The sequence below is a fragment of the Vigna unguiculata genome, chromosome 2, assembly GCF_004118075.2.
Source record: "Vigna unguiculata cultivar IT97K-499-35 chromosome 2, ASM411807v1, whole genome shotgun sequence".
NCBI classification, from domain to species: Eukaryota; Viridiplantae; Streptophyta; class Magnoliopsida; order Fabales; family Fabaceae; genus Vigna; species Vigna unguiculata.
In genome coordinates this window covers 21,956,535-21,970,007 of record NC_040280.1, presented here as the reverse complement: position 1 = coordinate 21,970,007, position 13,473 = coordinate 21,956,535, and the positions used below count along the sequence as shown (strand labels likewise).

Below are 13,473 nucleotides of genomic sequence, written 5' to 3'. Positions count from 1 at the left end.
GATATAAAATATATTTTAGTTTTTAAAAAAATTAAAAATCTATATAATTAATAATTTAGGATTGTTTAATGTCGTGTCAAATTGTTTGCTTTAAGTTCTATTCATAAAACATTTTGTAATGTTTATTTACATTTTATTTAAATTAGTGTTTATCTTGGGTTAAATTGTTTTTTATCAAGAATTGAAGAGAATAAAACATGTGAATTATATAATAAAATATTATTAAAATAAATAACGGGTAATGAAATTCAGCACGCTATTATAGCTGTCTCAATCCCTTACTTATTATAGGTTGAACTTAAAATATCTATAAAAAATATTAAAACAACTTCCTTATCTATGAAGGGTAACTTTAAAAAGACTAAACTTTGAAGTGAAGGAGTTCCTAACATATTATTATATATTAATCAATTATGTTATGATCCAATAATTGAGTTTGTTTTCACAAATAACGTTAGGAATTGAGTTATTCTCCCTCATAAGTTGTATGAAATATTTAAGAAATTGTAACAAAATAACCTTTGCAATAAATTAATATCCAGACATTTTATGAAGCTAGTGTTACACGATGCTATTTTTTTTATGAAAAGAAAAAATGCTCCTATTATTTTATAAATTAAAATCACATTTTTATATTTTTTCTTTTTCCTTTTTTTTTCTATCTTTATAATATTTTTTTTTTGTCAATTAATACCATTAAGGGTAACAAATTTAATCTTTCACCAAATTCATAAAATATCCAGATTTTCTCTAACGAAGATTGAGTTATTAGGAAACTCAGATTATGTTTTATGGAATTTAATTTATGCTGTGAAAATATTTTCAACCTTCTATTAATTCTGGTAAAATATTAAAAGTACTAAAAGAAATAGTCAAATTACCCGGAAGACAAAAGGCAATAATTAATAAAATATATTATAACGCTATAATATAAGAAAAATAATGAAGAAAAAAAATATACGAAACACTAATTAGAATAATTTTAATTCCAATTTTATCATCTCAACCTTCTCAAAAATCAAACTTTGGAGAGGTGATAATTTCTCTTTCAATGAATCAATTTTATGGCATCGATTGATGCAAGACGACCTCAAGTGTGTCATTTAAATATTATAAAAAATTAAAATGTAACGTATAATACTAAATAATATGTAATTAAATGATAGAGTATAAGAATTTATCCAATTAACTTGCTCAAATAATATTCATAAAAGATTACCTGTGGAAACAAAACTGACAAACCAGTTGGCAATTTCCATTTTGGACTGCCTTCAATTTCTCATGGATTAGTCATAAGCCAACGCAATGTTTGAATTGTCGTTAAAATTCCACAGGACATGGAACATTTGTGTCTGTAAACAATATTTTAATGGATTTTTTTTCTATACAGTCTATATTAATTAAGAATAGAGACAAAAATATTTAAATATACGTTCTTTATCCAACTCTCTGATATACTTTTTCCTCATTTAACTTTAAATCTTATAAGGACAAAATTGTTTTAATATTGGAAACATCTATAAAGCAAATTTTAATAAAACATTTTATAAGCGAAAGTAATTTAAATTTTTCTATATATTCTGCCCATTGTGGAAACTTTGGGAAAAAAAATTCCATACGCATAATTTAGTTATTTTAAGATAATTTGGGTTAACTCCGTATTTTTGATTGAGATTATGAAATTTTAATTATAGTATAAAATATTATAAGTGTGTCATGTAATTTTATATATATATATATATATATATATATATATAAATTCAAATGCAAATTATACAAAATATGGACTTAAATGAATGTTTGTTGTAAATTGATAATGGAAAATTGTTACACTAAAATCTATCAAACTTAATTTTTTTTTTTTTACAAAAGTGTAATCAATCACACACTCTTTTAACACATTTTGTACTGTTAACTAAAATTTAAAATCATAAAGATTTGTGAAACTTTTTATTTGACGAACTTATGGCTTTCATAATTTCTAATTAAGAATGTTAAAAAGTACATGAGAAGTGTTTTACTTGTTGGATCCTTGGGTGTTTTTGCAAAATAGATGAAACCTGATAAATTAACTGATAACCGATACAATAAATTACACGTATTTGGTAAAACTATTAGTTAAGGTAATTTATAAATGTAAATAATAAAATTTAGACAATATATGATGTTTCTATATAACTTTTTATTTGTCATCTTTTTATTTTATATATAAATTTATTTTAACTATATATATTATTCATATGGTGTATTTATTAATAATCTTATACTTTATCAAATATAAATAAATTAAAATAGTGTATTTTTAAATATACTTAAAATATTTAAAATGAAATAAAATAAACTAAATTAATACTCAAAAGAACAGTTAAAATGATAAAAAAAACTTTGTATACACATAATGATAACCATAACCTTATTTTCTATTATTGCTAATATTTTACTCAGTAAATGACTAATAAAATCAGGTCTTATGAGTAAAGAAAAATAATAATAAATCATGTGTTATATAAAAAAATGAAGAGATATTCGAAAGAAATATGAATAAATATAAGAAGTTAGAAATTAATTATTTAAAAACTGCTAAACAATAAAAAAAATATTTAGGAAATTGTAATAATAGTAACAATCATGATCTTATTAACCATTTATTATTCATGTGCAGAATAATAAGTGTGTGTTTAATAAGGAAGAAAAAGTAAAAGCAGAAAGTGCAGCATTGGCTTCAGGCGCGATAATGAGTCGTAATAAATAAGAGTAAAATACAGCACTAAACACAGCTAACAATCATGCAAATGCAATCCAATGCAACTTAGTCTTACCTCAGACTACCCCAGAATCTCACCACGCCACCACTACTTTCGACCTTTTAACTTCTTCTATTTACATTACCCCATTCCCTTCCAGACACTCTGCACCTTCTTGTTTCTTTCTTTTCTTCTCTCTCCTTCTCTTCTTCCAATTTCTAAATCCATCTTCCACAGACGCGTTCCACACCTTCTTTCTTCTTATTCAAACAGCGCCTACCACTTCAATCATCCACTTCTTATACTTCTTTCACCCACCCATTCAAGCCAAAAAACGGAGATAGAAAAAAGATGGAGTCAGAACAAAGGCGGAAGAGGAAGCGCGCGGTGGGAAGACACACTCACATCTCATCAAGATCACTTTTTCTATGCTTCTGCTTCTTAATCTTCCTCCTCTTCTTCTCTTCTCACCATCATTTCTTCATTTTCACTCCCTCCACCTTCAGACCCTCTCTCACAGCCTCCACCTTATCTCTCCTATACTCTTCCGCAAGCAACTCTATTCTCGATCCCCTTCATCCCACCGCACCCTCCTACACCCTCCAACACCGTATCATCTTCCCCGACCACCATCTCCTCATCCTCACCACCCCTCAACAACACCAACTCCACCAACTAGAGTGCGTCTACTATACGCTCCACCCCAACGCCTCCTCTCCCGCTCCACCCCTTCAACTTCAGGTTCAACCGCTCCTCTCCACGGACCGCTATGATGAATCTCGATCCATTGTTAGATGCCCATTTCCCCAGACGAACTACACCGCTGCCGGCTCCCAAATCGTCGAACTGCGGCGGCGCGGCGAGGTCGGTCGCCGGAATTTGGGTTTTTTGATGAACCAAACGGCTCAATCTTGGGACAGGGTGGCGTACGAGGCGATCCTTGACGGTGACACCGTTGTGGTGTTCGTGAAAGGGCTGAATCTCCGACCCCACAAGATATCGGATCCGACCCGGATCCGGTGCCATTTCGGACTTAAGAGTTTTCACCAGAACAATGCATTTTTGTTTAACACCAGGGCGGTTTCTGTGGCTCAAGAAGTTGTGAGATGTATGTTACCACAGAGCATAAGGAACAATCCGGATAAGGTTCGAGGGATTCGGGTCACAGTGAGTTATTTGGGAGGCAATGTGAGGCACCCGGTTCGTGTCCTTGTGCCTTCTGTAGCTACAGTTAGTGCACCTGGTAGTGGTAGGGTTCAGAAAAGGAAAAGCAGGAAGTATGAGTTGTGTGCATGTACTATGGTGTGGAACCAAGCTTCTGCGCTCAGAGAGTGGGTTATGTACCATGCCTGGCTTGGAGTGGAGCGTTGGTTTATCTATGATAACAACAGTGACGATGATATTGAAAAGGTTGTTCAGGATCTTGATCTTCAAGGATTTAATGTTAGTAGAAAGTCCTGGCCTTGGATTAAGACTCAGGAGGCAGGGTTTTCCCACTGCGCCTTGAGAGCTAGAGAGGAATGCAAGTGGGTAGGGTTCTTTGATGTTGATGAGTTCTTCTACTTTCCTAGCGAATTTCATCAAAACTTGAGGGAAGGTGTTCCTGGTGAGAATTATCTGAAATCGGTGGTTGCCAATTTCTCATCTTCGAAATCCATTGCGGAGATAAGAACAGCTTGTCATAGCTTCGGGCCTTCTGGGTTACACTCGCCCCCAAAACAAGGGGTTACACTAGGGTACACTTGCAGGCTTCAGAGCCCTGAGCGGCACAAATCCATTGTGCGGCCGGATTTGCTTGACATCAGTCTTCTGAATGTGGTGCACCATTTTCAGCTGAGGGAGGGGTTTAGGTACCACAACATGCCTGAAGGTACTGCTATTGTGAACCACTACAAGTACCAGGTATGGGAGACATTCAAAGCCAAGTTTTTCAGAAGGGTTGCTACCTATGTGGTGGACTGGCAGGAGGACCAGAATAAAGGGTCAAAGGATAGAGCACCTGGACTAGGAACAGAAGCCATTGAACCACCTAACTGGCGGCTTCAGTTTTGTGAGGTTTGGGATACTGGCCTGAAGGACTTCCTTCTATCTTATTTTGCTGATCCTGCAACAGGGTTGATGCCTTGGGAAAGGTCTTCACTATAATGGAGATACTAATGAGGGTGCTAACATATTGGTAGCTGGTACCCATGTAAAGCACGATTATCACACTTGTTAAGCATTCATTCTTTTCATTGGTTTTTAGGGGAGGGGGAGCTTTCTGTTACAGAAATTTTGTTTTTCTTATTTTTTAAATGATTTTATAGACAAGAAACAGACGCATTACAGATGTATATTTGCAGCAATGTGAATGAATTCTCTATCATTTTTTTTAGTTAAGTACATATGAAGTATATAACATCCAGTAAGACTAATATATTCGTGGTAAGTCTAGATATATTAAATTTAGAATGCCTGTACAGTACTTAGTACATTCAATTTGCTCCCTTGGCGCCCTTTATATAAATTTCACCCTCAAAAAAAGTGGGGTTTGGTTTGCTGTAGTTTGGGGGACCTATTATTGTACATCAAGCTTCATTGCAATAATTTTTGCCCTCTATTTTTCTAGCCGTAAGTCGTAACCAATCAAACTTGTCCCAACAGAAGTTTCAGTAATGATAAACTGCAAGTCAATGTTAAATTTTTTATTCTCTACGACTGTAAGCTATGAATAGAAAATCAGCAGCTAACAAAATGGAAAAAGGTCTTCTACTTAATTGTGGTAAAGCCAAACCAGAATTAATTATATATCTCTGAGGGAAGGACATGGGAGACTGGCGTTGAATGTTTGCAAATGAAAATATCAGAAATGCGCTTATTATACAATTAGTTACCAACTTTCAACTAGTCTGACTAATAATCTGAACACTGCCTTGAAAAATGGATAACATATACATGCGATCAATATGAGCCTCTTATCCTAAAAAACTCGGCAAAAGGTCGAGGATTTATTTCCATTAAAATCGAGTAAAAACATGCACGAGAGGCCACCTCGCAAGTCTTTGAAACTTAACCTTGGGAAGCCAGAGGGTGATGTTTCACATATTTTGCAAGGGTAGAATCCAGCTTCTCTCCAATATAAGTGATCCATGCCTGTAATCATTTGAATATTATGCCACTAACCTACATACGTGCATCTCACTGAGTTTAAAGAATAAGAAACAATATGCAGGACCTACTAACCTACAAACGTGCATCTCACTGAGTCTAAGGAATACGAAACAATATGCAGGACCTACAAATGTGCTTGTACTACTGTCTAGTGTCATGTCTGTACTGAAATTCGAAACCTTAAATAGGGTTGAAATGATATTTCGGAAAAACAGGATGCCAACCTAATTTCACATGCCACAGGATCCGATCCTTTCGATAAATTTGGGCATCACATGAAAAAAAGGTTGAAATGTACCTGATCAGAAGCAGTGTAACCTCGTATCGTGTCACCACCGATAATTGCAATTCCTTTATCTCCAAGTGGCTGTAAAATTACTGCCTAACAAAATACTAATAATCGTATGAGTAACTTTAGTTATTAGATAGTAGATATTAACGAAATCAACAAGTCATTGATAACAAAGGAGGTCAGTGGTGTAGCCCCAAGAATACCAGTCTCCCCCTGGAAAAACAGGGGCAAGCAGAAGACCTATATAAACACAAAAATGTTTATAAATAGAGTTTTATCAAGGTTTGAAAAAAGGGGATCATATGCTTCACCTTAACTGACTTGAACATAACATTATATGATCTTTCATATGCATGCCAGTCAGAATTTGGGCTGCGAAAAAGTATACTGATAGAACACCTATTGATTAAGCAATCAAATATACGCTGAACATAAAAATGACACGGAGTATAGCCACAGACAGATAAAAGTCTCTTACAAGGTTATCCTTTGTCCACAAACTGCACGTAGCAAAACCCTCTCCCCTTGTTACACATCTTACTATAATATATACCCTGATACCTACTTCCATCAGTTATGTTCTATGGAAAACATGTCAAGGCTCTTTCTAATTCTAATATAGAACAATTAATGCAATACGACTTATTCTCTGTATTCTAGTGATATATTACTGCTCCTAACATCTACCGGTAGCTGCACGAGTTTTTATCTCACATGTATCATATAGACATGACTGCTTTATTTCATATTTACCTTGTGTGTTTTCCCTTCTCTCATTAAATTTGTTTTTAGATGAATTCTTATACTTGATTAACTTTTTAATAGATGATTTTGAATATAATCTTGATGGTCAATTTAAATAATTTATAATCATGTTCAATGAGAGTATATATATATATATATATACATATATATATATATATATATATATATATATATGGTCAAATATGTTGTTGGTCCATTAACTTAGTGAAAATTGAAATTAGTCTCTCTTCAAAACTTTAGACTAATTTAATTTTTTATCTTTAGAAATACGTGAATTTTGTTTTTTTAACCAAATTTTATTAAATTTATTTGACATTTCAAATGCGTGTCTAAGCTAACGTTAAAGTAAAAATGTGTCAAATCAACATTTGAAACGTTAAATAAGCTTAACAAAATTTGGTTAAAAAAACTAAATTTACACATTTCTAAAATTGAAAGACTAAATTTGATCAAAATTAGATTAATTTCAATTGTTACTTAAAGTTAAAAGACCAAAAACATATTTAACCTTATATATATATATATATATATATATATATATATATATATATTGCCATAACCCCTATTTTGGAGACTATAGGTGCCGCACTACCGTTGTGTCCGGCTTCCGTGCTTCATAACTGGAACCTTGTATGTCTTTGTTTTACGCAGCCAATAAACTATAATGACCATTTTTGCATCTACCATTTTATCAAGTTGATTGAATAATATTGCAGGAAGTATATGCTTAATAGGAGCTGGTTCCAAAGTGGCAGTCAAACAGTAATGAAATTACTTAAACCTAAACAATGCAGACAATGTCTATGCACGTGATGAGCTTTTGGCCATAAATTCACACAAACATAACAAGAATCCTGAGTGTTTTATTTTCTACTGTACATTATGTGACACAACAATAAGAAATGAATAACAAAGTCAGAAATAAAGCCAAAATATGCCAATAAGTACTCTTATTTTTGGAAATAAGGTAGAGCAATGCCTTTGGTAGTTTCGTTCACCATAAAGCTTGGAACACCACTATTTTCAACGCATTTCTATATGAAATGCCATTAACGGGTTAGATAAAACTATGGAAAAGGACCAATTTGTTAGACACATAATAGATGATCGAAGTAAAATAACTAAAAGTTAATGGATCAAACTGAAGAAAAAGAATTAAATTAAAGGACTAAAAGTACTGATTTTGTCAATTGTGTTATATGTTGAAATCAAAACTACCACATTCAGATTAAAATATGCAGCTTCTATTCAAGGGTCTTACTCCAAAAACTCGAGTACACCAGTTGCCAAGAACTATTAAAAGTCATTCAAGCTATCGACTCCGAGAATTAATTGGACATACAGCTAGGTTTCAAGATTCTCAGTTATACCCATTATACTAACACACCCCATGTTTCGCTCTTTCTAGACAAAAGCTTGTGCTTCAACATGATTTTTGAAAGACATACCAGGGCAACTAGTTGGAGCACACAGTAATATTGAATAAAATAGACACGTCGCATTATTTAACTGGACAAGTTTAATACATACAAACACAATACCTGAGTATTTAAAGGTAGAAATGGCAGCTCAGATTTTCCAGGATAAAGAGATAAATTTGCCAAGTAACTCTCTGAACATGTGAAAAAAAAAACAAGATTCAATGAATACCAGGGCACATCTTCACTTAATGAAAAGTACCGTATTTGAGTAGCAACGACTGTGATAGTTAACATATAGTTCAAAACTTACGAGCACCAGATTTCATAACTCCCTGGTATACTGATCCTTGCATCAATTTATTGGCATCCACACTTACAGCCTCACCATTCCCAGAAGAAGAATCTGCAGCAAAACCTATTTGGAGTACACAACTTCTCTCATAAACAACAACAAGCGAACGACAACAAGTGGCATCTGACAGAGATTCCCACACCCTGAGAACAGATTATTATACATACTATCAATAAACAGGAGGAAAAAGTATTAAAGCAGCACCTTCCGTTATCACTATGATTTTTTCTTCCATTAAATTTTTTAAAAAAATGTCAGATTGTATTAACATCTATTTTTTACTGACAGCTCCTGATCAAACCTAAGCCAAGGATCCGGTTTCCCTGCGGTACTATTTTACACATTCACAAAGTTAACCGACTGGAACAATTGGATAAGAATTGTACAGCTAATATGTAAAGCTCGCGATATATTTGTTGAATTCTTATGAATTAAAAAATAATTTACACGACCGAAATTAGCAACTCGAATGAACCTACCAAAGCAACTCATTAAACGCAACTTCAGGAAGTGTAGTGCAAAATCTCTTGCATTCAACTCCTCGAGGATTTACCTGGACAAAGAATCCAGCCAATTATAAACACGTTTGAAATGAAAAAAAATGCGATGCAAAGAGGAGAATGAAGCTCACCACATTTATAGACTTAGGCCTTATCGAAAGCCAAACGAGGCCAGTCAAAATATTGGTAACGGCCAATCCCAAAGTCAACAGGTCAGCTCTGGACTGCGAACTGCAAATGCAATCACTCGTTACAACCAAACTGATTTTGAAAACAACAAGTTCAAACAAGGCCTAATAATAACAAGCCTCGATCTAGGAGTTCTAATTAAGCTAAGAATAGAAAGAAGAGATGTACCTGCCGGCGTCGGCGACTGGGGCGATGCCGGAGAGGGCGCGGTTGAGGAGGACGGCGAAGAGGGAAGCCGAGCCGACATAGATTGGGAGGGTGCGGACGACGTCGTCGTTTTGGGAAACCCAATCGGCGAGGAAATCGCGTTTTGGTGTGGGGCCTCTGTAACTGGAAGCGGAAAAGGAAGATGATAAAGGAGAAGGAGAATGAGACGAAAGAGTGAAGCGCGGTTGAAATAAGGTATTTGAATTGGAAGTGTTAAAGGGAACGCGAGTGTGCAATCGAGGAGTGAGAGTGGGAGTGAGAACAGTTCCCGCTTCCATCAAAGTTTGTTAATGGATGACGTGGACTTTCTCAAGATGAGGGAGACGAGGAACTGGGATAGATTTTTAGATGCTTGATGTCATGTTATGTTACTATGCTATTTTGAAGGTAATATAAACAATTTTTATCAAAAGTTGTTCATACACAAAAAAAATTTTTTTTGCATGATTTAATAATCAAATATAACATATTTGAACTATATCACGTTAAGCAGAACAAATCCTCATGGCTTAATAGAAAATTATAATTAATTTAAATTTTACGAGCGAAAAACATTAACTTTGTGAGAACTCAAATTTTCAGCCCCTTAATCTCTCTTCTCTCTGCCACCCACACCACATAACTGCTTTACACTTCACTTGCACCCTTCTCCCTCTTCTCTTCCTCTGTCTTCTCTCTGCCAAAAAAAAAAAATTCTAAATCACTTTTCCTCTGTTGCAGAATCCAAACCTGAGACCAGTTCAGGATCTTCCCTCTTAGTTACAATTCCTTCTTTTCCTCCATGTAAGTTACTCCCAACCTTTACATTCCTCTTTAAATTCGAAATTTGTAGAGCCCCTTTCCTACTGAGTTAATTTGGGAACCATTCTCACACTTTGAACCTGCATTTCCAGCTCACTAGGTGGTACAACTGATGTGCTCTTGGGTGGGAGGATTCTAGCTATATATATATATATATATATATATATATATATATATATATATATATATATATATATATATATATATATATATATATATAGGTAAGGGAAGCTAACCTCTCTTCTTAAATTGTATAGAAAATACGTGGATGAGCTTGAATTACGTGTTTGATTGATGAATAAGTGTTTGAATTGCATGTTTTGGTGAATAATTGGTTTGTGCTTGAGGAAAACTGATCCACTGCATGTGGGAACAGGTTCGTGACCTGGTATTTTCGCCTAGGCAAGTGACGCTCGCCTGAGCGAAAACACCAGGAGATGCACCTTTGTTCCTGCGTGAAGTCTCGCCTAGACGAGCTGGAGTCGCCTGAGCGAGAGACGATCTCGTCTAGGCGAACCAGCCTAGCCTGAGCGAGAGTTCGCCCAGGTTTTCTTTTTGCCACTGTTAGTGTCTCGCCTAGGCGAGATTGGCTCGCTTGAGTGAGATGACCTCTCGCCTAGGCTAGACTTTTTAGCCTGAGCAAGAGCTACTACAGTAATGGTGTTCTAATTCTGTTTTCATTAGTGAAAATGCATGTTTTAATGTATCCTTGTGCAATTTAGACCCTGTATGGTTGAAATGCTACCATTGATGTATTATATGATTAAATTGGGTGAATATAAATTATAAGAAGTTGAGGTTGAAATAGAATTTCAAGGGAAATTCAAGTGGAATTGTAGTGTGTGTAAGGATGTGAGGAATCTGTAATGGTTGGTATCCTGAAACTCCAATAATCATTCAAGCTCAGATAGAGCAGAATGGACTATGTCGTGAGGAGTAGCAGGAGGTCCTCGTCGTTGGACTTGACCCAGTTCTAGACGTGAAGTGGACTTACCCTGAAAACGGTCGGGTGAATACTCCATGTGTCCATACTCTACAGAGTCTGGGAACCGTTGCAGGTGCAAGCCACCAAGAGCTCCAACGTCGCTTACACAATCCGGATATCGAGTCTAGAACTTATGATTGAATTACATGCTATGATTGATATTTCTAATTGTGAAGTGTATCGGTGTTTCTCATTTCAATTAGCTTACCCTTCTTGTTGTGTTTGTCTGCTTTTGCATATTATCCTTTTGCAATGATCACCTATGGTGGGTGTGAGCAGAGCAGAAACCAGATGAAGATACCCCCTCCTGAGTAGGAGTTGGAGCCTTGCAGGGATTGTCCACTGTAGTTATAGGTTACTGTTGTACGTTTTGGGGTTTATGTAGTTTAGTATCTTTTCCACGTACTCTCACCTTGTATATATATAGATGTGGCTTTTTGGAGGACTGTACTAGATTCACATACTATGTGTGTATGACTGTTATTCTTACTATCTGCTATGTTTGATCAGGATATAATGTTTTATTTGATAGTGTGAAAAACTATTAAATGGGATGTTACAGACTTCATAATATAAGTGGTCAATAATTTATGACTAAAAAGGGAAAAACATCAAATGAATTTTAATATATAAATAATAATTTAAATTTGTTCAAAAATATAGAATACGTTTAAATAATTACCAAAGTATGTGCCACAAGGAAAAGATAATAATAAAAATATCTTGTACCTAGAGATGGCAAACAAACCCGTCCCCGTGGGTATTGTCCGAACCCGTCCCCGTTTTGACGGGGAATCCCCGCATTGACTGGGTATGGGTATGGGTATGGGGAATCCCCGATTTTTTCAATTGGGTATGGGGATGGGGATGGGGATGAATATATCCCCGCCATAATACCCGTCCCCGCCATATCCTCATCCTCATTTAAATTATTAAAATATTTACAATTAATTAAGTAACCCTATATATATATATATATATATATATATATATATATATATATATATATAGGGTTACTTAATTAATTGTAAATATTTTAATAATTTAAATGAGGATGCTTTTTATTTTTTATTTCTTCTAAATATTTGGTTTGTCATGAAACTCATTTCGCATCTCCAATATATTTTTTATTTTATCACAACATTTATGTAATTATGTTAAAATGATGTATGTCAATTAAAAAAAATTTATGTCTAACATTTGAATATTTCTATTATTTTTTAATATTTTTTTATTGTATATTTTCCTTTCACATGAGAATATTTAATACTTTCAATTTAAGTGTTTAATAGCATAAACAATTCATTTACTAGGTAATATAAAAAAAAATTCTTTACTTATTATTATTAATTTTTGTTTCATTTGAAGAACTCTTTTGTTTCGCTAAAATAATTTTTGTTATTTCTCAACCATTGAGTATATATGTTGATATTTGAAAAGTTTTCTTAGATCTCTAAGATGTTTTTCGTCTTATCATACCCTTAATTATACATTTGTTTTTCTTTGTGCAGTTCCTTCCAATAATCTCCAAATTATTTATAAGACACACATTTGTTAATTTTTTAATATTTTTATTTTTGTTTATTTTCATCATATAGAATACTATTTCGATACATTTTATCTAATTATTTTTTATTTTCTAACTCATTACAATCATACTTTAATATTTTCAATATAATTGTATAAATAATTTTTATTTACTACAATATAAAAATTTAATGTACTTGTCATGAATATTTTTTTATCACCATCCAACATATATTGGAGTTTAAAAAATACCAGATCTATGATAAAATTTTATTATGTTTATTATTTGTTTGTCATTTTTTTATCAAACATTGAGTATATATGTTGATATTTGAAAAGTTTTCTTAGATCTCTAAGATATTTTTCATCTTATCATATCTTTAATTATATATTTGTTTTCATTTGTGTGATTCCTTCCAATACTCTCCAAATTGTTTATAAGACACACATTTGTTAATTTTTTATATTTTTATTTTTTGTTTATTTTCATCATGTAGAATACTATTAAATTTTATCTAATTATTTTTTATTTTCTAACTC

The 13,473-nt window shown here is 33.6% G+C and overlaps 2 protein-coding genes across 4 annotated transcripts; one reads left to right on the top strand and one right to left on the bottom strand.

Moving 5' to 3' along the window:
• Nucleotides 1-2,764: 2,764 nt before the first annotated feature.
• LOC114168439 (glycosyltransferase family 92 protein RCOM_0530710-like) lies at nucleotides 2,765-5,126 on the top strand. The gene has a single exon (XM_028053256.1). It carries the CDS (start codon nucleotides 3,096-3,098, stop codon nucleotides 4,887-4,889), a length of 1,794 nt encoding a protein of 597 aa, XP_027909057.1. The 5' UTR covers nucleotides 2,765-3,095; the 3' UTR covers nucleotides 4,890-5,126.
• Nucleotides 5,127-5,478: 352 nt separating this feature from the next.
• On the bottom strand, nucleotides 5,479-9,969 carry LOC114168450 (protein COFACTOR ASSEMBLY OF COMPLEX C SUBUNIT B CCB4, chloroplastic). 3 transcript variants are annotated; one of them, XM_028053268.1, is made up of 7 exons: nucleotides 9,582-9,969; nucleotides 9,356-9,455; nucleotides 9,204-9,277; nucleotides 8,683-8,867; nucleotides 8,493-8,563; nucleotides 6,193-6,276; nucleotides 5,479-5,876 (listed from the first exon to the last, which is right to left on the bottom strand). In XM_028053268.1, exons 1-7 carry the CDS (start codon nucleotides 9,896-9,898, stop codon nucleotides 5,793-5,795), a joined length of 915 nt encoding a protein of 304 aa, XP_027909069.1. In that variant the 5' UTR covers nucleotides 9,899-9,969; the 3' UTR covers nucleotides 5,479-5,792. The 3 variants fall into 3 exon arrangements, with proteins under 3 accessions (XP_027909069.1, XP_027909075.1, XP_027909084.1); XM_028053274.1 differs by having other exon boundaries at nucleotides 5,748-5,906; XM_028053283.1 differs by lacking the exon at nucleotides 5,479-5,876 and having other exon boundaries at nucleotides 6,193-6,272.
• Nucleotides 9,970-13,473: the final 3,504 nt, after the last annotated feature.

What these genes read in the sequence shown, in the direction of transcription:
- LOC114168439 (XM_028053256.1), top strand. Translation starts at nt 3,096, where the DNA reads ATGGAGTCAGAACAAAGGCGGAAGAGGAAGCGCGCGGTGGGAAGACAC.
- LOC114168450 (XM_028053268.1), bottom strand. Translation starts at nt 9,898, where the DNA reads ATGGAAGCGGGAACTGTTCTCACTCCCACTCTCACTCCTCGATTGCAC. An exon ending in GCGTTTAATGAGTTGCTTTG is followed by an intron (nt 8,868 to 9,203) that starts GTAGGTTCATTC and finishes ATCTGTTCTCAG; the next exon opens with GGTGTGGGAATCTCTGTCAG. An exon ending in TTCTACCTTTAAATACTCAG is followed by an intron (nt 6,277 to 8,492) that starts GTATTGTGTTTG and finishes GTATTTTGTTAG; the next exon opens with GCAGTAATTTTACAGCCACT.